The following is a 24462-nucleotide window of genomic DNA, read 5'->3' on the forward strand; positions in this document are numbered from 1 at the left end:
GAAAACCTGTAGCAAATGAATTAAGATTCCATTGATTTTAATTGTTCTTACTGTCAGATTTCTCCTTATTTCCAGCTTGAGTCTCCTGACAAGTTTCCATTGGTTCTTGTCCTATCCTCAGGTGCTATTGCTGCCTCCTCCTCCTCCTCCTCCTCCTCCTCCAACAGCACCAACACATTTGCTGCCCAGCGCTGCGGCTGAGATGAAGCCGCCAAAGCTCCCGCTGGCGCCCCCGCAGCGTTGGGAGGAAATCCGGCACTGCTGTTGGAGAAGGAGGAGGTGAACCAGCCTGCCACCACCGGCCACCGCCAGCCCCACCGCTCTTCCTGCCCCCTTCCCAGCCCCACAGTCCAGCGGTCGCAGCAGAAGCGGCCCCGGGGCTCCGCTGCCGCTCCTCGCATTTTCTGGATGGGGATCCCTTGGAGAGGGGATTCCTTCCTGCGAGACCCTGTCCAGAAAATGCGGGGAGTGGCAGCGGAGACCCGGGGCTGCTTCTGCTGCGACCGCTGGACTGTGGGGCTGAGAAGGGGGTGGGAAGAGCAGCGGGGCTGGCGGTAGGCGGTGGTGGCAGGCTAGTTCGCCTCCTCCTCCTCCAACAGGCAACAGCACTGCCGGATTCAGTTGTAGCCGCCTGCAAAGGACTTCCACACGTTTCCTTAAGAAATCTCTGCGTGGCAGATAAAAACTGCTGCGCGGGGTTTTCTTGCAACGTGCGCGGCCGCGCAGGCGCGCACCTTAGAGGGAACAGTGCACACCACCTGACCTATCCATCCCCTAGGGAATTTGGTGAGGCATGTACAAAAGATTTGCAATTGTGTTAATGTTTCCACTTTCTTACTTGTTATGATCAACACACACACACACACCCCACTGTCTAAACTGAACCAGAATGCAGGCAATTTTAAGGTAAGACTGAACTTGTAAATTCAAGGCTAACAACAATAGTTCTTATTTATACTGCCAACCTGGTCTAGACTTTCAGCTCATCAACCATTTACTCCAATAGAAGAGTTTTAAATCAAGTGTTATGTGTTCTACCTGGTTAGTCAAGGTTACGGACACATTTTCTGATCTCAACCTTTTCGAATTTGATCTATCGTTCTTATGGAAACACCACAAATATAGTTCATTGCAGAAGCCACTTAGACACCAACCTGTGTTTCAACTGTATTTTTATTAATATTATTACATTTATTTGCTGCCTGTAACAACCACAAGGTGATTCTTACGACAACTGAGCCCAAAATTTCCATTGCTAAAACAGTTGCTGAGTGAGTTTTGCCTCATTTTACAATCTTTCATGCCAAAGTTCTTCAGTGAATATCTGCAGTTGTCAAGTTAGTATCATGCTTTTTAAGTGAATCTGGCTTTCCCATTCACTTTGCTTATCAAAAGGTCACAGAAGGTGATCATATGACCCCAGGACACTGCAACTGTCATAAATATAAGTCAGTTGCTAAGCAGCTGATTTCTGATCATGCGAGCATGGAAATGGTGCCAACAGTCTGTGAAAAATAGTTGCAAGTCACTTCCCGTTCCATTATAACTGTGACCTGTCACAAAATGAATGGTTGTAAGACAAGGACTATTTGTATGTACTTATGAAATTATACAGTCAAACTTACCAGCACGTTTGACAAAGTGCTGGTAAATGCATTGGTAAGCATGCACATACATGTACATAGAGATGTTCAACACTACACAATGCAAATAAATGGGGAATACCCCATAGTTTGGTCAGTCCAATGATAGCTCACAAAAATGCTTGATTAGATAAAATGTGATTGGATAGTTGGTAATTGTGAAAACCAAACTATTAACTTGATAAGTTATAGGAACAAAATATATTACATTAAACCATGATATACTTTATCTGAGCACAGCAGATTACTTGAACACAGCAGCTGTGTTTTCTTAATCTAGGTTTAGTGTGTTGTGTGCACCCATCTCGCAAGACCATTGCATCCCTGAATTAATAGCCTGATAAATAGACTGATAAATATTTACTCACCCTGTTTCTCTGTTCTTTAAATTCTGTTTTGGCTGAATTATTATTTCTGAACTATCAAATAAAGCAAATTCCACCCTCTTCAAATTATATGTGCCAAACACTAGAAAATGTGTATATGGAAGGGAAAGTTACTCAGCTGAAATTATCATACTTCAGCTGTGTGTGCTAAAAAGAGAAAGCAAGAAATATCAAAGGAGGACATTGCTTTTCAATTAAGTAATCAAGGAGGAAATACCAATTGCTGAGAAAGTCTGGTAGGCAAATTTAAATTCGACATACGAAAGTCCCAACAATTTAGTGCACAGGCGGACACAATCAGTCACCGTGAGTTTTGGCAGAGAGAAGACAGTAATTACTAACATTGTAAAAGACTAGTTTTCTGTGGCCAAACTTCAGTTCTGCTATTTCAGAAACACAGAATCAGTTGTCAAAAACAGCCTTTCTAATGTATGGGGTTCCTCAGAGCTTTACCCTTTTCCTACTCTTCTTTAACATCTACATGAGTGACGGAGTAAGATCATCTGGTGGTCAGATATCATCAGCATGGTGTCCTCGGGGCTAGCCAGATGATGTCTTAAGGTGTTTTCTCACTGTTTGGAGGATGGATTGGGGTGGGAGACAAGGTAAGACTGAATAGCTATGGGGTTCGGGATTGTCTGAAGACTTGCCCTCTTTGGATCCGAAAGGGACAGACAGAGCACAATTTCGAGGTCCATGTAAACTCTCAGCTCCTACTTGACGAGCAAATGGCAGTTGCTGATAGGAGGGTCTTTGCAAAACTCCACCTGTGCATCAATTGTATCGGGCCAGGTGTCTGTGAGGCCAACTGCCTCCAATTATCTTTCCTTGTCCCATGAGGTCTGACAATATAGATATGTTCCAGGTGCCTTCTATTAAATGTGATCTAATAGGACCCAGGAAGTGTCACTTCTCTGTGGCCGCACTTACTCTATAGACTCCATATTCAGATGGCCCTGTTTCTGCCAGCCTTTCCTAAGGCACTAAAGTTCTGTCTTTGCCCTGAGACTGGACTCAGCTAATAGATTAGCCTGTTTTTGTTGTCATGACATTGTCCATTAGGTCTTGTCCAATCTACTTGCTTTACTTGTCTTTAATCATTACATTGTTATGTTTACTGTTAGCCACCCAGAGTTGCATGTAGATCAGGCAGCATATAAATAAATGTAATCAGTAAGTAAATAGAGAAAAAGATTTGGAAGATTGTTGAAAGTATATTTTTTTCCTTAACAAATTATAGAAGATTGTCTTTTGACTGTGCCAGGTGGTGCCAACCTCTATGTTAAAAGATTTTCTTTTTGACACATACTTTTCAGTGTTGAAAAAATAATGATCCACAAGTTATGCTCCAAATACTGGCAAGCAGTTAGCTGTTTGCAAATAATCAGCAAGGCTAAACCTCAGACAATATTAGGCAGAGGGGAAAAAACATGGAGAAACCTGCAAAACTGCAGGGAATTCAGATTGCCAGTCGCCAAATTGTTCTGTAATAGCTCAGCATCTTTGTACTTTCCAACAGAGGCAATATAGGGCGAGCCAGTCAAGGCACTCGGCTGAAAACCAGAAGTCTGTGGTTTCTAGTCCTGCCTTAGGCATGAAAGCCATTTAGAGCAGGAGTCTCCAATCTTGGCAAATCTTTCCAGCTTTGGAATTCTGGGAGTTGAAGTCCACAAGTCTTAAAGTTGCCAAGGTTGGAGAGCCCTGATTTAGAGGACTCTGGGCCAATCACACACTCAACCCAAACCATCTCACAGGTTTGTTGCGTGTGGAAAGTAGGAGAAGGAATGAGTGTTAGGTATGTTTGCTGCCTTGAGTGATTTATAAAAATAATAAAGGTGGGATACAAATCTAATAAAGAAGCAAACGAAATAGCAGCTACGTTCAGGGCAATCTGTTCAACAACTTTCACAGAGGAGAAAGGGGAACTGAACTGCCAAATGAGCAATCTTTCCTTCGTGTAGAAGTTAATACTGAACAGGAAGTGCATGCTTTGAAAATGATTTGAAAGAGGTATTTCGGAATGTGTGGAAGTATGAATATAGCAACTTATTTTTTTTTTAGGTTTCTGTAATTTCTGTAACTTCTAGGTTTTTTTAAAGCACCATTCAGTTGAGTACCTGTTTTGAAGGAAGAAGGTCTCAGGTTTCATCTTTAGCATTTCTGGGTGGAAAAGCCATTGGTGCTCACCATACAGTGGTGAGAAATGTTCCTAAAATCCAGCCTGATTCAGTTTTTATTTTGGCTCCCCAAAATAAAATTGGTGGACTCCAACTTCCATCAGCCCCAGCCAAAAGGACCAATGCTCAGGAAAGATAGGATTGGAATGCAACATGCCACAAGTGCCACAAATGTTCTACTCTTGAGTTACACTGCATCATTAAAGAGCCACACCTCAGCTCAGTTTCAAATGTCATTTCTCTTTCATGAAACAACCCCAAACTGAACAACAACAAAACCCAAAAATCAATTTAGGAAACTAGAGCTGTGATCTTCTCATTTTCTCATCTCCACATATGTTTATTGCAGGCTCTTCCCACTCGGGCTCTTTGGGTCAAGTGATTTGCATACCAGGGTATGCTGATTATTTTGTGCTTACAGAAGCTACTCTAAGCCCATGATAAAGTCTATGAGTATTACCGTACATCTACAAAAAGTAGCAGTAATGGAAATACCATGTTTCCCTGAAAAGAAGACCGTCTTTTTTTTACCCCCCCCCCCAAAATGGCTAGGGCTTCTTTTTCGGTGGGTCTAATTATTGACTTACCTCGCAGTGGCAGTGGCACCAACAGCCCTGCTCAACAGGAGGCAACCATTGGCCCACTTCTTCTGCAGCTGCTTGCCACCATGCGAATGGGTCATCCCCAGCTCTGTTTCACCATCATCACCTTCTGGAAAGGCCTCTGCAGCTGAAAAACAGGCTCCAGATCCAGAGCTCTGTTATCAGTTGCAGAGGCCCTCCAGAAGGGGGTGCCACGTGCATCAATCCGGAGTCCGTTTGTCAGCTGGTGAAACAGAGGTCGGGGTGACACATGTGAACATCGGCAAGCGGCCACAGAAGTGGGCCACAGAAGAAGCAGCCACAGAAGAAGGCGAAGCAGGTGTTGGGGTGTGCGAGGCTTGTAAGTTAGGCAGCTCCACCCCCATCCTCACCCTAGCTTAATTTTTACCTCACTCCACTCCCAGCACCCCGGGGTGGACGGGGTCTTCATTATGGTTAATTTGGAGGGTAGGGCTTAATTTGAGTGCATGCGTTCAAAAACCTGATAGGGTTTTTTGGGGGGGATGGTGGTCTTATTTTAGGGAAAACACGGTACTATCAGACTTTAATATTTGCTTTGGAGGCTGATCAACGCTGGAAATCAAGATTCATGGAATTTGTTCTGCAGTAACTGAATCTGGCATTTCATTGCTTACGCTTGTGTAATGGGGCTTAGGTACAGATATATTGTCTGCCTCTAAATGCGATGACCAACCATTACAAAATGATATGAGCAGAAAAACTCACAACTGACCTGCCCTTTGCAACTGATGGATTGTTCAAATAAAAAATATTTCACAATATAGCATTTCTGGTGAATTTTGTAAAGGTCAGGTCAGGTTTTCTCCAACCTGCCCTTCACAACAGGCATTAGTTCAGATAAAAATATTTCATAATATGGTATTTCTGATGAATTCTCATGAAGCTTTAGATTATTCATTGCCAATTAATGCGACTGTCAAGCAAATTTTATGTCTTCTTATACAAAGAAGAGTAAGGTTCTACATTTAGGCAAGAAAAACGAAATGCACAGATACAGCATAGGTGGTACCTTGCTCAATAGTAGTAACTGTGAGAGGGATCTTGGAGTCCTAGTGGACAACCATTTAAATATGAGCCAGCAGTGTGCAGCAGCTGCCAAAAAAGCCAACACAGTTCTAGGCTGCATAAACAGAGGGATAGAATCAAGATCACATGAAGTGTTAATACCACTTTATAATGCCTTGGTAAGGCCACACTTGGAATACTACATTCAGTTTTGGTCGCCATGATGTAGAAAAGATTTGCTGATTCTAGAAAGAGTGCAGAGAAGAGCAACAAAGATGATTAGGGGACTGGAGACTAAAACATATGAAGAACGGTTGCAGGAACTGGGTATGTCTAGTTTAATGAAAAGAAGGACTAGGGGAGACATGATAGCAGTGTTCCAATATCTCAGGGGTTGCCACAAAGAAGAGGGAGTCAAACTATTCTCCAAGGCAACTGAGGGTAGAACAAGAAGCAATGGGTGGAAACTAATCAAGGAGAGAAGCAATTTAGACCTGAGGAGAAATTTCCTGAAAATTAGAACAATTAATCAGTGGAACAGCTTGCATCCAGAAGTTGTGAATGCCCCAACACTGGAAGTCTTTAAGAAGTTGTTGGATAGCCATTTGTCTGAAACGGTATAGGATTTGCTGCCTAGGCAGAGGGTTGGACTAGAAGACCTCCAAGGTCCCTTTCAACTCTGCTATTGTATTGTAAAATTGCACTTAAAGTGGAGAGTGGTGAAGGACAACTTGCAACAGGAATATGAAAAATGCATATTTTTTGGTGATCATAGGAGATCAACAATTTCCATTTCTAATGGCTTAATAATGATGCATGGAATTGCAGCAATACTTATAATTGTTGGTCGTTGCTGGCTTTGTGCTGATTTCTTATTTTCTAGTCTTTATATTCTTTACCTATGGAATAGAAATATTAATTGGCCACCAACAAACATGGGATGGGATAAATACGTATGAAATAAAATTGTGTACCTGGTTTCAAAAATAAATCTTAGCGATCTAATTTTTTAAAAAGGTAGCTGCTGCAAGATTGCAATTATTCACTCGGGTTTACTGTATATTGTCATTGTAGAACACGTTTACAATGTTTGTAAAGTTTCCTTAACCTATCATTGCCCTGTGTGACCTAAAACATACCCTTTAAAGCTCAACCATCACTCCCCTGTGGCTCTGCTCTGAAAAAATCTGGTTAAGCAAACTATGTTTCAACATTTGTTTTCAAGTAGTGTTTTCTCCCAGAGAAATCATATTGATAAATTTGGGGAAAATCCCAAAGGCAAAATAAACACAGCTTAAGTTACTTCTTTACTCTGCCCTTATTTAAAACATTTCAGTATCTTCCCCTTTTACCTAATGGATTCCAGAGGGATCCATGGGAAATAATGAGAGCTATAGTCTTATAAATTACCTGTGGAGAGGCCATCATTTTTAGAATGATGGATGAATGAATCGATGGATGGATGGATGGATGGATGGATGGATATTGGACTACTGGGAAATTCTGTTGTTTAGTATTTGGATATTTTAATGTGTGATTCTATCTATATGTTTCATACCAGATTGTTTTACTACATTGATCTTACTGTATTTTTAGCTGCTATCATATCTGACAGCATTTGGGCTCAAGAACAGGATGGAAAGTTTATTTACAAATAAATATTATATCTGTCATTTTGATTTTGGTCCGACCAAAAACCAGAGCAATTCACAGGATACTACATCTCTCAGGAGCCTCAGTCATCATGACTATTGGTGAAGGAAATACTGTTCAGTAAGATCTGTACATTAAATGAAATCTGACTCCCTCTAAATAGGCAATATTTCTACAGCAGAAGCCATACATTTTCTGGTCTCTTTGGAACAGATACCAGAAAAGATAAAGCAGTGTTTCTCAGCCTTGGCAACTTGAAGATGTCCGGACTTCAACTCCCAGAATTCCCCAGCCAGTATTCGCTGGCTGGGGAATTTTGGGATTTGAAATCCAGACATCTTCAAGTTGCCAAGGTTGAGAAACACTGTGATAAAGGTAAAGGTTCCCTTCGCACATATGTGCTAGTTGTTCCCGACTCTAGGGGGCGGTGCTCATCTCAGTTTTAAAGCCGAAGAGCCAGCACTGTCCGAAGACGTCTCCGTGGTCATTTGGCCAGCATGACTAAATGCCGAAGGCACACAGAACACCATTACCTTCCCACCATAGGTGGTTCCTATTTTTTCTACTTGCATTTTTACATGCTTTCAAACTTTTATAGTTTATTATAGCTTTATTCACTATTTTATTAATGATTTTAAAGAAGCATAAAATTGAACTCAGGCAGGTAGGCGGTTGGCATAGAATTTTAGCACCACAATCTTGAGGGGATTGCAAAAAACAAACAAGTAAATTGAGTCCAGATGTTCATCAGACAGCAGATCTATCTGTATGTTTTCATTTTATATGTGCAAGTGAAAGACTGTTAACACTTCTTTAAGTAAAAATGTTAAATTTAGACTGTTAATTACTAAAAAAAGCCCCTACCTTTCAAAAGCACACATCTATGCGCAATGTGGATACTCAACCTTCAGATTTTAAATGTATGCATTGTATTTAAAATCCTACTTTATAAGTTTTCCAGCAGGGGAGAAATTCCGCAAAGCTCTTGTTGAACAAGAGCGACGTGTTAGGCAGAGCAAGCTGTGCTCCTGGTGAGAGCAAAACGGCCTCATTGTAGCAAGTCAGGAAGTATCTTGGCCTGGGACAAGGGCTATTTGTGTAGGAACGACATGGAGAGAACATTCAGGCCAAAGGAAAAAAAAGGTATTACATAGAAGCTCTTTCGGTGGGAAAGGGTGCTTCATGCCAGCAGTGTAGCTGAATGGAACATTGTGCACCAAGCGGAGATTGACTCAGAAAGGAGCATCCAATGAGAAGCAGACGATGCTCGAAAGAAGCTACATCTGCCTTTGGTGAGACAGGCTCACCTGGTTGAGAACCTGTCAGTGGTGGGATTCAAATAATTTAACAACCAGTTCTCTGCCCTAATGATTTCTTCCAACAATCAGTTCACCAAACTGCTCAGAAAGTTAATGACCAGTTCTCCCAAAGTGGTGCGAACCGGCTGAATCCCACCACTGGAACCCACCCATTGAAAAGGCTTCACGATACTTCTAACAGCACGTGCAATAGATATGGACAGCTTTTCTCTAGTAGATTTATAAGGCTGGCTAACTCAGCAGTTAGTCTGCATGTCGTACAGACTAAGAAAACATTTGCAACATTGAAAAGCAAGGGAAAAAAAGAATGGTAATGATTACAAATGAATGGATGGAATGAAATGAAAGAAAAATAGGTGGTATTGTCTACTGGTGAGAACTATGTGAGAAAAATGATGAGTGTAAGAGAACTGCATGAAGTGTCTGGTCTTAAGCAGTTGTTGAATGTATGGAGGGAAGTGAAGGTGTAGATTGAATTATATTAGAATATATGATTTTATTTATTTACACTGTTTACTTACATCTGATGACTCTACAAGAGGGTTTACGAAATACTGAACGTACAATGCTTAAAACAATAACATGTCTCACCCCAATGCAGCATCCATATTTTCCTAACCAATTCCATTCTTAAAAGTTCTGCAGGCCAGCTATATTTCAAACCCATTATAAAGTACTATCAAGAATGGCACCATCTGGACCTCCATGGGTAAACTCTGTATTCTTTCATGTTGGCAGTTTTATTTTTATTAATTTTGTTTTTCATGTTGTAAGCCACCAAGAAGCTGCAAACCACTATGGTGCAATATAAATGTGGTATATAATTTAAACAAACTGTTCCAGAGAGATGGAGCATAAACTGAAAGCATTATGCTCTTTTTCTATATGATCTCAACATCTTAAGTACTCTTAACATCTCATTTCTGATAAACCATTTAAACAGATTGGTTTTATCTGTAGTATCACACAAGTCACCAATCACTAGATGACCCCCTCCTTTCCCTATCACCAAAGTGAACTATTCACTCCAGACAGAATGTAACTGCTTCAAAACAGGGTCTCCTACTTCTCAATTCTGCTGGAAGCCCAGAAGGATTCCTGTTGAGAGTACCCAAAATCACAAAGAAATGTTGTGGGATGAGTAGGAATATACCCAGTGGTGAAATTACATTTTTTTTTTACTACCGGTTCTGTGGGTGTGGCTTGGTGGGCATGGTGTGGCTTGGTGGGAGTGGCAGGGGAAGGATATTGCAAAATCTCCATTCCCGCCCCCCTCTGGGGCCAGCCAGAGGTGGCATTTGCAAGTTCTCCAAACTACTCAAAATTTCCTCTACCGGTTTTCCTGAACCTGCCAGAATTTGCTGGATTACACCCCTGGATATGCCCCAGTCAGGTCACAAGATCAGGGCAACCAGTTTGGTTTCTCAAAAGTATTCTTTATTTTTTGAAAAGCTGATTTTTTTTTGAGGAAGAAGAAGACATTTTGCTTCCTATTCTGGAAGCTTCATCAGTTGTACTGAATGATGTTAGAGATTAAAGGGCAGTTATTGACAGTTAATGTCCTTTTATCTCTGACACCATCCAATACAACTGATGGAGCTTCCAGGATAGGAAGTTAAACATTCCTCCTCAAAAAATCAATCCAGTTGCCTTTTCAAAAAAAATAATAAAAGACAAACAAACCACTTTTGATACAACTGATGACATGGGTGATTCGGAACCTTCATAGAGTTTGGTTCTCATTTGTCAACTCTTGGAGATAAGCTGGGTCAGGACAATAGCAAGAATTCAAGGAATGCTATCTTATTGTTGTTGTAGACTACAGTAACAAAATCTTGAAAGCCTGTCCAAGTTTCTCTTTGTCGCATTTCATAGTAAACAAAATCAAGGCAGGATTACTTTGAGTTCCTTTCTCATACTTGCTTTAGTTTCTGAACTGTGTACTCTTTTCTCAAGTTCTTTCATACCTTCCCTAAGGTGATGCCTAATACAAGATCTGAATCCTGACTGAATGAGGTTCAGATAAAATTTAGGACAGTTAGTAGTTGCTGTCCCACCATTGCCCCCTTCTGCAGACACTGTTACATGAAACTATCTATTCTTCTACAAGGAAATGGTAAAACAAATTGATTAGAAATGCAGAACTGGAGCAACAAAATATGAAATGTATTCCACAAGGAAGAAGAAAAAAAAGAAAACAAGGAATGCAAAAGAACAAAAGAAGAACTATGAATTAGTTCCATTGCTTTAATTATGGGTTTCCCACACATGGACCGAGAGGTCAAGCTGATCCTTCCCACAATAATTTTTTTTATTTAGCCGCTTGCTTTAATGTGTTGATAGTTGTTGCAACAATTGCGTGTTTCGTCTGTCTGCTTTTGCACATGCAAATCTGAACTGGCTTCTTGCCATCGTCACGTCTACGCTGTTTCATAACCAGCTATAAAGATGCAGAGGTTTAAGAGACAATGCTCATTGTCGGAAATGAGCAGCCATGTTTTGACACGTGATGATGCTCTAGCATAGGGATGTCAAACTCACATTGTAACGGTGGAATCATGTGATGAATCGGGACTTCCCCCCCCCCTTGCTAGGTGAGGGTGTGGCCAGTGTGTGATGCATCCGGCCTGCAGGCTGCAAGTTTGACAGCTCTGCTCTAGCATCATCTGATGTTGAAGGATGTTCTGAGTTCTGTTTCAGCTGCACCTGGACGATCATCGGTTCTGTGCATTACATCTATATTAAAATCTTTTAATACACCATGGAGAAAATTGAAGCTATAATAAATCAATTGGCTGTTCTACATTACTGATTAAATTCTTTTACTTCATCTCAGTATTGTCCTCTTAGAACTTATTCACTGCAGAGAAAACACCTATATGACAATGGAGAAGATATAACACAGTGTATCTTAAGTGTATATATGCATGTGTGTATGGATGGGTATTCACAGAGATACAGAGAAATTGTATTACACTATAGGCAGGCCTTGACTTAGGACCACCATTTGAAAGAGAATTTTTGTTGCTCAGCAAGGCAATTGTTAAGTGAGTTGCACCTGATTTCACCATCATTTTTGCCTCAGTTAAATGAATTGCTGCAGTTATTAAGTGGCTCACGTGTGAATCTGGTTTCCTCCATTCACTTCGCTAGTTGGAAACTGGTAGGAAGGTCACAAATGGCAATAGTATAACTCTGGGATGCTGCAACTATTGTAAATACATGTTGGATGCCAAGGACCTGAATTTAGATCATGTGACCAAACAATTGCTGAATGAATTGTTTTAAATTGAGGACTATCTGTACTGGTTTTATTTTGCATCGTTTGTTTGTTCTAATAGAGAATTTAGAAGACAGATTGAGAAGAATTTGACAGACAATTGCTGTTTGATTGTCTGCAAGTCTTTTTCTACTACATCTTATTTACAGCAGGTGCTAATGCATAGAACACCATTAAAATTACCACTGAAGTTATTAACTATTTCTGCCCCTCTAGTTTCTTGCTTTTACCTGTTCTGCATCTATATTTTCTTATTCAGTGTCGGAGTGGATTAGAAGTGAAGTGCCCGATATTGAATTCTGGAGACAGACATATCTGGTGACCTGGTGGAAAGCATCAACCTTTAAAAACATTACTGACTTACTTGTGCCTGTACCAGTCCCAATCGTGTTGATGGTTGCAGGAACCGAGGACGAGGAATAGAGGGGGAGGTGGCCATTCTCACACCCCAAGTTTTTATCTTGCCAGCTGGAGGCATTCACACATATGCCAGAATCGCGAGAGCTCTGCCACCCGTTGAGTTTATCATCCGAGTTCTGTCTTTGGTGATAGTAATGAGACTGCCCATAATCCACCGAGTCAGACCGGCCTCTGTTTTGGCTGCCAAAGGTACCCGACGTGCGGTCCTCCAAATGGTTCAACCACATGGCAAGAGCACTCCTGTCCTCCAGGGATGTGGCAGGATGGATCAAAGCATAGGACAGGAGTTGCCTGCTCTCCTCTATGTGTTGGTTGTGTTCAATTGAGTGAGCCAGGATTTTGGGAAGGAGCTTCATGTACTCCACTTTTCCTTCAATATTCCCTGGCTTCAGCAAAGGCAGGTGGGTGAGCAATAGAGAAATCACTTTGTCCTTTGATTCTTGCTGCCACTGGTTAATGATTCCTGTTGTGGCCGGGGAGGGATAGAGAAGAAAGAGAAAGAGAGAGTTGTGAAATCAGGAAACAAGACTAAGAAGAAAATCAAGAGATTTTAAAACGCTATGAATAGCTTTTTGACACTAATCTCATCCATAATCAAATCATTTTATTTTCTTCTACTTCAGTGAAAATTAAGATGCAAAATAAGAACAACAACAAAGCAGGATAATACTTAGACTGCATGCAAGCTTTTCAATCACACAGAACCTCCAAGCAAACTGAAGTGTGGCTGGGGAAGATGTTGCCGTATTTTTCAGAGTATAAGACGCACCGGAGTATGAGATGCACCAAGGTTTTGAAGAGGCAAATTAGAAAAAAAAAAGTTTTTCCACTCTGCAGACCTCCACAAAAGGACCCACTTTTCGCAAAAATGGGCCCATTTTTTTTTAAAAGGGCATGAATATCGTGTTTCCATGAAAATAAGACAGGATCTTATTTTCTTTTGACCCACAAAATATGGCTTGGGCCTTATTATCAGGGGAGGGCTTATTGTTTTGGGGTTGCTGGGCAGCTGCTCTCTTGTGAGCAGGCTCCCGAAGAGCCGGGCACAGCCTCAGGGGTAAAGCAGCCATGAGGTGACCATGCTCACGAGCAGTCGCCCGGCAAACCCCCCTCTCCAGCCGGGCAGAGCACCATTCACTGACCTAGGGGGTATCCCTAAGGCGCCAAGCCACGTGGCGCTCTGCCTGCCCCCCAGCTCCCGCAGCTTGGCACATTCTGGATACTCCCTAAGTCAGTGCATGGAGCTCTGCTCAGCTGGAGAGGGTGGTTGCGCGAGCACCTATTCCGCCCCCAGCTCACATGCCTCCCAGCCTCACCATGCCCTGGCCCAGCTCTGCCTGCAGGGCCAGGGCAACGCTGCCGTCGCCGTCACCATGCTCCGAACATAACTTCTTCTCTGGCTTCCAAACTCCAGAACTCAGCTTCCGATACTTCCAGCAGCGGCTGCTGGCAGCCGGCCCACAACCATACAGTGCACTCCTAGAGTGGCCGCTGCTGGAAGAATCGGAAGTCGAGTTCTGGAGTTTGAAAGCCAGAGAAGAAGTTATGCTCGAAGCGCAGCAGTGGTAGCCGCAGCGGCAGTGGTGCCCCGGCCCGGCAGGGGGAGTGGGCCAGGGCATGGTGAGGCTGGGAGGCATGCGAGAGGGGGGTTGAACAGGCGCTCACGCAAACAACCTCTCCAGCTGGGCAGAGCTCCATGCACTGATCTAGGGAATATCTCGACCCCCTAGGTCAGTGAATGGCACTCTGCCTGGCTGGAGAGGGGATTTGCCAGGTGGCTGCTCATGAGCATGGTCACCTCATGGCTGTTCACCCCTGAGGCTGTGCCCAGCTCTTTGGGAGCCCGCTCACAAGGAGCAGCCTCCCGGCAACTCCCCCCTCCAGCCAGGCAGAACGCCAATCCCCAACCTAGCGGTATTCTGAAGGCGCCAAGCAACTTGAGTGCCTTTTCCCCCCGGCTCCCATGGCTTTGCGCCTTTGGGATACCGCTAGGTCAGTGAGCAGTGCTCTGCCTGGCTGGAGGGGGTTGTTGAAGGGGCTTATTTTCAGGGGGGGCTTATATTTTTGCCCACAGGAAAAATGTGGCAAGGCCTTAGTTTCAGGACAGGTCATATTTTCAGGGAAACACAGCAGCCTTTAGGAGACCTGTAGAGTGCTCCTGGAGAATGCCCCCCAATCTAGCAAAAAATGGTCCATTTTTGCAAAAACAGCCCTTTTTTTGACAAAAAGGGCATGCATAGCCTTTAGGAGGCTTATAGAGTGCTCCTGGGGCGGGGGGGGGCAAAATTGAGCTAAAAACGGTCCATTTTTCATTCATTTCTGCCCTCCCCAGCCCCCAGGAACATTCTGCAAGGCTCCTAAAGGCTATGCAAGGTCATTTTGGTGAAGGGGGCGGGGTTTCAGGAGGCAAAAAATGCTGTATTCAGTGTATAAGATGCACCCAGATTTTTAGCCTCTTTTTTGAGGGAAAAGGGTGTGTCTTATACTCTGAAAAATATAGTACATTTGTTCTTGCAAGTGAAGAAATGTCCACCATTGTTTCAGATAGGCTAGCGCAAATACATATCATTCAAACCAATTTGTAACTAGAATCATAACCCTACTTAGGATTCAACTTCTCTGAGTAGCGTCCTCTTATAAACATATCCAAAAATGAAACCAAGCCACCAAAATGGTTAACTTTCCCTTCTTGATCCAGACAGGCTCATATTGTTATTTGTGAAACTGATCATTTGTAGGCATTTTTCCAATCATGCGAGCTAGGGGTCATGGAAGTTACTGTATGGAGGGAAAGCTGTGTGCTTGGTCACATGCAAAGAATAGGAAATGATCATTTTATAATCCAGCTACAGAACACATTGCTACAGTATATATGTCTTTATCTTGCTGCAAGGTAAACATCTCACAGCAGGGGACAAAAACATGTAACTTCACATCACATTGCAAATCTGTCTTGTCCAGTCCTGTTGCCTGGGAAATCCAGATGTGTTGGCACTAGATATGTGGGAGGCCCCATATCTGGACAACGTACATTGTTTGTGCAAATGACAGAGGGGTATCTCTTTTGGCACCTACCAGCTTGGCAAAAATGGCTATGCATGCCGTTATCCATTAACCTTGAGAAGGCTCATAGTTCTATGGGGGAAAAGATCAGGCCCAACTGGGCATTATATAAGTGGTTTCTGAGTTCAGGTGCCAGGAATGCATGACAGTTAAATTGTGTAATTTAACAAGAGAAGAGAGAGAAGAAGAAAAAGAAAAGATTAATTTAAAATGCAAAAATGTGTTTAATGGAAAAATAAAACCTCAATCATATGATACTCATTACCTTATTAAAATGCACATTTATACAGTTTTTAATTATAGTTTTTAATTTTTTAATTACATTTCTTTATTAGATTTCTAAAACATGTAAGATATAAAAAACAAAAAAGAATTAAGAAGGAAAAATAGGGAAAGGGAGGTGCAAAGGCATAAGGAAACAAGAAAGGAAATAGAAAAAAGAGTACCTTCCAATTTTCTTCAATTCTTACAAATTTAAGATACATTACATTTTAGATGCAAAACTCAGTATCACAGAATAATTCTGTATCTCAAATCTCAGCAGTTCTTTCAGCTGCTAGCAAAAAAGTCCAAAAGTGTTTTCCACAAAGAAACAAGGTTACACAAACTCTTTTCTTTAACCAAAGCAGTTAACGTCACCATCTCAGTGAGTTCTATTAATTTCACCATCCATTCTTCCATTGTGGGGATTTGTAAATCTTTTCATCTGCATTTATACAAAGATTGTTTAAAAACAATCATATTCTAGTATCATACTCAAACACCTTGAGGCCGCTTTTCTATCTAAAGATAGCCCTATGGGGAGTTCCAGACAGGAAATCGTATCTGGAAATGAATTTGATTTTTAAAAATGTATAATTAATTGTTGGTTAACAATTAATATAGCCTGATATAGCTTGCCATTAATACTGAACTTCTGGGAAGTTGTTCATTAGATAAGCAAGATATCATGGTATATATCTAAAGTAGCAAAATATATTTAATTATTGTAAAATGCATCATTCTAAAACATAAAAAATTCTGTTATGGACCAAGGTGTTTTGACAGTGAAGGCAGCAACCCAAACTGGAATGTCTTACTGTTTAGAATTCCACTGAATAATATTTACTCTTATGTCTTAAAAACCCCGAAGAAGGGCAAAAGTTTGACTCAACCATCTTTTCCTTTAATGCTTTAAATTAACCTTGTGTGATCTGGTAAATATGTTGGGAATCCAAGCAAATTTCCATTTCTGCTTTCTGAGGGCCATTCATGATTTTAGCTGCTATGTTGAGTGAGCCCTCTCTGTCTGTTCATTCTCCATTGCAAATATGAAATATTGTATTGTCAAGGATGATATCCACCCATGTTTTGAAATCAGATGCTGCCAAATGTGGGTCAGAGGCAGACAGCCATATGCCTTTGCTAGTGATTCTACATTAAGTGGAGGTTTCCTGAAAGATAAGTCACTACTAAAGAAAGGAAGCAAAGTAGAGAAGTATGACATAAATTCCATTTCTTTGGCACATATGTGCCTGAAGTGTCTCAACCCACACAACCCTCTTTCTGTCATCTGCCACCTCCAAAATAACAAATGACTCAAATCAGGGGTGGGTTGCTGCCGGTTTTACCACCAGTTTGCAACCCACGCACAATGCTGTGTGTGTGCTGTTCACGCATGCGCAGAACAATTTACAGTGAACTGCACACGCATAATCACTAAAAATCAAAATGGCAGCAGCCCAGCGGCGGGGAGGGAACCAGTTTGGGGGTGTGGCAGGCCTGGGTTGCTGCCAGTTCTGCGATCCAGGCCTGAATTTCACCACTGGATCGGCCGAACCAGGCCTAACCGGGAGCAACCCACTTCTGACTCAAACCCACTAAGGCAGCTTATGTTTCAAAGATGGACATTTATACAAATCACAACTAGCTGAGAGAGAAAGAAGAACATTTTGTGGCTAATCAGGAACTTTATTAAAAGGTAACCTTTAGATAATTATTGTTTCTATGGAGAAGAGGAATTTTTTTGTATTACTGGTTACAGCTCTTAGTATGTGACCATGATACTTTTCTGGATTAAACCGAAGGCAATTCCATCTAATGTTTAGAAGAGTGGGTAGACATCTTGTTTAGCAATGCTTGCTAAGATACCAGTTCATGCTTTCCATCTCCTAGTTTTCATAAGGCAGCTGTAAAGCAGTCAGAAATTCCAGTTGGTCAAAAAATGGAACATTGTGAATGGGGGAATGGGCTTTCCATCATTGCTGCATACACGGTGTTATAAAATTTGCCCCAAGTGTCAATTCTCTACAGATCCAATTCAAGGTACTCACTATGGTTAGCTGCTTTTTATGATTATTCTGATTAGAGCAGCGTTACTTTGAAACTGCCTATTTTTAAACACTGTCCCATATTTTCAAGTCACTTTTCCAGTCTCCTGTTACATTTTAATATCAGCAACAAATTTGGCATTTTCATAAAGCGCTTATAATCTTTGAAGTTGAAGCTGACTTCCTATAGTTTGCTCCTCCTGTTGTTGGATTTTGTAATTTAAATTGGTGACTGAATTTTATTATTGCTAATTATTCATTTTTGTAAGATATCTAAAATAATTTTCACTTTAACTACCAAACGCCTGTTGGGAAGGAAGGACTCACTGGAGAAGAGCCTAATGCTGGGAAAGATTTAGGGCAAAAAAAGAAAGGGATGACAGAGAATGAGGTAGCTGGATGGAGTCACTGAAGTAGTAGGTGTGAGCTTAAATAGACTCCAGAGGATGGTAGAGGATAGGAGGGCCTGGAGGAATGTTGTCCATGGGGTCGCGATGCATCGGACATGACTTTGCAACTAACAACAGCAACCAAACACAATGAGAGGTCATTAGTAAGTGGAGCCAAAAAATAATGAGGGTGTACATTATAACTTCACCCAGTCACTAATATCTTTATATGTCCTGATCTAAAGTTATGGTGTTCACCACATTGGAAGGCCTAAGATGTAGAGTTTGGTATATCATAGAATTATGGCATGAGAGGAGATCTCCTAGACCAGTGATGGCGAAACTTTTTGGCACCGAATGCCCCAACTGGAAATCCAAAGACCAACTGGCATGCATTTGTGTGCCAGAAACACAAAGATCAGCTGGCAGGCACATGCATGCATACTGGCCAGCTGGTCTTTGGGCTTCCAGTGCTCCAATGCACATAAAGATCAGCTGGCCAGCACGCATGTATGTGCCGGAAACCAGAAGAGCAGCTGGTGATGGCATGTGTGCCCGGAGAGAGGGCTCTGCATGCCACCTCTGGCACGCATGCCATAGGTTCGCCATCACGATCCTAGACTTTGGCCACAGCAGAAATCTATTGGTATAGCTTCTCTGGCAGGTAATCATTCAGCCTCTGTTTAAACGTCTCTGAAGATGAGGTCACCATCCCCCAAGGCACTCTGTTTCATTGTCGAATAGCTCTTACAGTGAGGACATTTTTCAGTATAAACCAAAATAATTGCTTTGTAAATTAAATCTGCTCTTTCTTATCCTGTTTTCTGCCCTGTCTTCTACATGAAAGCCATAAATTCCTTGTGACACTTATCATGTCTCTCTATAGTCTTGTCTTTTTGAGACTAAATATAACCAATGATTTAATTTATTCCTCAAAACATTTCCCTACCAGGTCCATTATCATCTTGGTCCCTCTAAACAATCTCCAAATTTTGTTTTTTTTTCACCACTGCTGTTGTACTGAATCAGCTTTTTTTTAAAAAATAATCTACGTTCACAGATTATGTAATATGTTCAGACTCTTCATATTATGTGAATTCAACCATTTCAGTTTATTCCATGACTTAAAATTATATGTAAAACAGAAGTCACACATGCAGTGCAAAACAGAATTGTTTTCCCCTTAAGTTAGAAATAAAATGAGAAAAAAACTATCTTAAGATTTGTGTAGCTTCTCGTCTATAATATTGCGTTTTTTTTATAAATGCTTCCCCAATTTTCTTTCTGAGAAATGTATTTATGGCTGCTTGATACCCATATCTGAAATTAAAAGAACCCTGAAATGGCTAATAAAAACCAGATAGAAAATTTTAGAGAAAAAACTCCTCAAGAAGCAGAAATATTCCATAAAAAAATAGGATTTAAGGCAAAGTTGTTTAAACACATAAAATGTGAAGTTTGCTAGATACGGGTTATATTCACACATACTTAAGCTGATTATTAAATTCATCCATTTCTGGGTTTGCACAACCTTGTGCAATACAAACAAGAAAGGTTCATATGACACAGTTAGTAATACCCTTATTTAATGGCATCAAGTTTATCATGTGGGGCAAATATGGCCCCATCAACATTAACTGAGCTTGTTAAATGTATCATGTGACTTCAGCTTTCTTGTGATCATGAATTCCTTGATTCACGTAAGGTTTATTCCCAAATCTTTCCTTTAAGGCTTCCAAACTAGAAATGCACATGGAAGGAATTCCCATAATACCTCTAAAGTACAGGCTGTTCATATGTAAAAATATATTTCTCTGGACAGCTTGTCCAAGAGGACTCTTCGAATCTGCTACTTGGAATTGTCAAGGTATGGCCAGTTCAAGATTGAATGACTCTTTGTTCACATGGACACATGATCAGAAGGGCGAGCTTCAGAATAGCTGTACAAAACTTTCCAGAGATACTTCATTTTGACACTCCACTCTGTGCCCCAAGTGATTTGCACAACCTTACTTGCTACTGCTTATATATTTTTCATGTGTTGTACTACTGCAATCTAAAGTCTCTTGAAGGCTATACAAAAGAAAACTTCCAGACAGCTTTAAGAGTACTGTTATAGTAGTACAATTTTGCAAGGGCTATCTAATTTTTTGGCCAATTCACTACATCTCAGCTGAGATTCACAATAATCTTTTCCCAGAGCTGGTCTAAGGTTCAAACATCCTTAAAATAAACACAACCTCCCCAAAGATAATAAAAACTGTTTACTTGGACATCTGAATATCAAATAAATTTGATCAGATATCAAAAAAACCAATAAATAAAAACAAAACAATAAAAACCTACACAGAAGGTAAATGATCTATCTTTCCTTCCTCTAGAAATCCCAGACACATGAATTAACTTACTTTTAAAGTTAATGAGGTATCAACGGGTTATTCGAGATGCCCTATCCCCACCACACTGGCCACCTTCCCCTCCTGCTGATATTGCAACTTTAACATGGAACCAACAAGTATTGGGACATGTATGCTCCTGTAGGAGAAAAGTAAGCTGAGCTGGAAGGCAGGGTTAAAAGTGTTATCAGCTTAGAATTATTATGTTGCAACAAGAGATCTAAGTCCACCTCCCCACCATGTGAATTATGTTGACCTTTATCTAATGCTAATTTAACTTTGACCATTAGTTGACAAGATTCTTGTATTAAAGGTAGCTATAATAAACTCTTCTATAGCACTTAGCAATAGCACTTAGACTTATATACTGCTTCATAATGCTTTTAGAGCCCTCTCTAAGGGATTTAAAGCGTCAGCCTATTGTCCCCAACAATCTGGATCCTCATTTTACCCACCCCGGAAGGACGGAAGGTTGAGTCAACCTAGAGCCTGATGAGATTGAGCAGATTTACTCATAATGGGTTCTATAAGAATAGCTTGTAGGATTCTGTATCTGTGAGCTGATTTTCCTTCTATGCAGTATTTTTGGATTCTCATTATTCCTACGCAGGAAAAGACTTTGTTAGATTGGCTTGGTTCCAATAGGCTGGTCGCTTGCTTACCTGATAACTTCTCCCTAGAGATACATACAGTTTCAACCTTTCTGAGCGTTCAGAAGGGCATGAAGACCTGGCTCTTCCCTCAGGCTTTGGGACCAGGCTGTTACAGATAGTCCTCAGCTTTTATGTTGCCCTTTCAAATTTGACTTCTAAAAGAACCTTTAAACCAGGGAGTTGTCAGGCACAAATAATCAAGACCATTTGTTGAATTCCTAGCATAGAAGAGAGCCGCGGCATAGAGCCATGGTGGCGCAGTGGTTAAAATGCAGTACTGCAGGCTACTTTTGCTGACTGCCGGCCTGCTATTTGAGATTGATTTTCAAACAAACAAAAAGAATTGGATATTTCCAGAAGGAAGGTTGGTGGTTAAGTAGCTTCAGTAGATTGGTACAATTTAGTCAAAATATATATGAATAATGAATATAAAGGTGTCAGCCAGGAGGTTCAGCGTAGACATTCACAGAAAACTCCATAATGATTTTGCAGTTTGTAAACAAGACATTAGTTTGTAATAAGCAGCAATTATAGAGCAAAATAATATTTTATATATAAAAATTCTGCACAAATTCAACAATGACACAGCAGCAAATATTTACTAAGTCTTTCTGCCAGTCACTTTCCTTATATGTCACAGAAAAAGAAATACAATGTCATAAAAGGGCATTTAAAAGCTTCAGATGTTAGGAAATAAATTGCTGATCTATTACACCTTGGTTTTCTGTTTGACAACTTAGCTTTGAAATGCTGCCTTTTTTTTTGCATCCTAACTACGTTTAAATACGTTTTTCAGCTAAGAAAGATGCAAAGAACCAAACATATGCCTTCGAGGGTTCAGAGCCTGTGTTGAATAGAACAATAATGTCACAACAGTACTGATATGGGACTCCATTTAAAATAAAACACAACCCATAAATATGTTAATATCAGTAACATTGATACGGAAACATTGTAATGAATGGAATATGTTGCTTTTTTAATGTTGAAATATGTTTATTTTTTAAAAAAAACAAACAGAACACAACAAATTCAACAACCCACCCACCCAAAGGAAAATGCCCCCAATAAATTGGATGTTAGGTGTTCTTCCATAAAGGCAAGCAACAAAATAGAGAATTATATTGGTCCAACTAGAACAACATCAACATTTCCTCTCTGAAATGCTTCTTCCAGTCACACCACCTGAGTATAAACACTAATATACAATTCAAGGAAGGTAGAGGTGATCTGATAGCACTGTCACTGTTTTCCAAAATACACACCACTTTTGTCACAGGGCCAAGAAAAATTACTATGTAGATTTTCACCAGAGACGAGTGGACCGACAAGAGTCACCTGTGAAGGATGCCAACTGCATTGTCTCTTTGAAGACAATCTTCTTATCCCTCAGTGCATCCCATCTCATCAGAGAGATGGGAAAGGCAGTGAACAGCAAGCACCAAGAAGGCAGTAGACGTGTGTTGTCCGTGGTTAGAGTGCAGTGCTACAGGCTACTTCTGCTGATCACTGGCTGCCTGCAATTTGGCAGATCGAATCTCACCAGGCTCAAGGTTGACTCAGCCTTCCATCCTTCCGAGGTGGGTAAAATGAAGACCCAGATTGTTGGGGGCAACAGGCTGACTCTGTAAACTGCTTAGAGAGGGACGTAAAAGCACTATGAAGCAGTATATAAGTCTAAGTGCTATTGCTATTGACTATGATACAATCTTTTACTGAAGACAACTATAGTGGTTGTTGTGGTGCACCCAATGGGATGCCATCATTTCTGTTGTACCAACTACTGTGGAGGATGTGGTTAACTGTGCTAGCCAATTCCCCAAAGTGCATAGTTTTTGTGACTGTTTGCAAATTTGGAGAAGGTTAACAAGAAACATACTACATAAAATGAAAAGAATGATGGCTCTTCTGAGTTTCTATATTTGTTTGACAAAGGAAATCAGCCATCAAACTAATTTCACCATATGCAGGCCTTACACATTGGGAAAATGGGCATCCTTAATGAAGGCAGGCAGGTGTGATTTTGAGGCTAATGAAGTGGTTACAACGTGAAACTTACCCTGCTGGAATAAGAATTTACAAAACAGAAGCTGAAGGCCAGGTTCAGTCTGGCACTGTAGGCCTTTACAGAACCAGGTAGCTGATAATGAAAAAGATCTCCTCTTGATATTTTGAGAAGCGGTTGCTTCCACCCAAACAAAATAACTCTAAATTGGGAGATATATTCTGCACAGCTGCTTCTGCAAATATCCTGACTAAATACACCTTCTTAGTCCACAGTCAAATAGAAGACATTAGAGGGTGTTAAAAGCAATTGAAATGCAACATTAGTTGTCAATAAGAATAGAATGATTTATCTGAGGCTTTAAAATGAGCTGGCCATGTCTATAGTCTTGGGTAAAGGGTGTAATTCTTGAAGAAACGGCTGGGACCAGAAACTCACTTTTAGAGAAGGGTATGATTATCTCTCTATGCTGGAGAGAAAGGCTGATTTTCTCTCCCAGGGACCGCCAGAGAATAATGCAAGAACCCCCTATGGTGAGCAAAACTGGGGATACTCAATAATATATATTTATTTCAGTTTTCGTTTATTTAGATTTGTAGAGCTGCTTGTTTCCCAAGGCAACTCCAGGTGGTAAACATAATTTAAAAACCAATATAAATAACACAACTGATAAAAAACAACATATAATAAAAAGCAAAACGTGGATGCTGAGGATAATTCCTCAACAACAATTATAAAATCTCACAGGTTTCACTACCTTCCTAATCCCCATGCCTGGGAAAATAACCAGATCTTAAAGCATTTTCTGGAAAGCCAGCAATAATCTCAGGTGGTAGTGTGTTCCAAAAGGGCAGCACCAGGGCAGAAGATGCATACTCTGTAGGTCACAGTATTCAGTATTCTTTAATTGGTGGGATCCCGAAAGTAAGAATAATTGAATATCCTGGTCCCATCCCATGAAGTAGTGAGCACCAGGACCTTGTATTGCATTCAGAAGCTTCTTGAGTCTCTCTGCAGCTCATGAAGTAAGGGCACGTCCATAATTGCCTGTACCACTGTAGTCTGGACCAATTGCAGCTTCTGGACATCCTTTAAGGGGTAGCCTATGTAGAGCACATTGCACTAATCCATTCGGGAGGAA

The 24462-nt window shown here is 40.9% G+C and overlaps 1 protein-coding gene across 2 annotated transcripts in view; it reads right to left on the reverse strand.

Annotated features, from left to right (window-relative positions):
• Nucleotides 1-24462, reverse strand: part of SAMD4A (sterile alpha motif domain containing 4A) — a 160055-nt gene that overhangs the window by 64244 nt on the left and 71349 nt on the right. For both annotated transcript variants that reach the window (XM_032236435.1, XM_032236429.1), the window contains exon 3: nucleotides 12451-12969. In XM_032236435.1, coding sequence (XP_032092326.1) covers nucleotides 12451-12969 — 519 coding nt within the window. The remainder of the gene's footprint in view (nucleotides 1-12450; nucleotides 12970-24462) is intronic.

This window comes from Thamnophis elegans, chromosome 1, assembly GCF_009769535.1.
Source record: "Thamnophis elegans isolate rThaEle1 chromosome 1, rThaEle1.pri, whole genome shotgun sequence".
NCBI classification, from domain to species: Eukaryota; Metazoa; Chordata; class Lepidosauria; order Squamata; family Colubridae; genus Thamnophis; species Thamnophis elegans.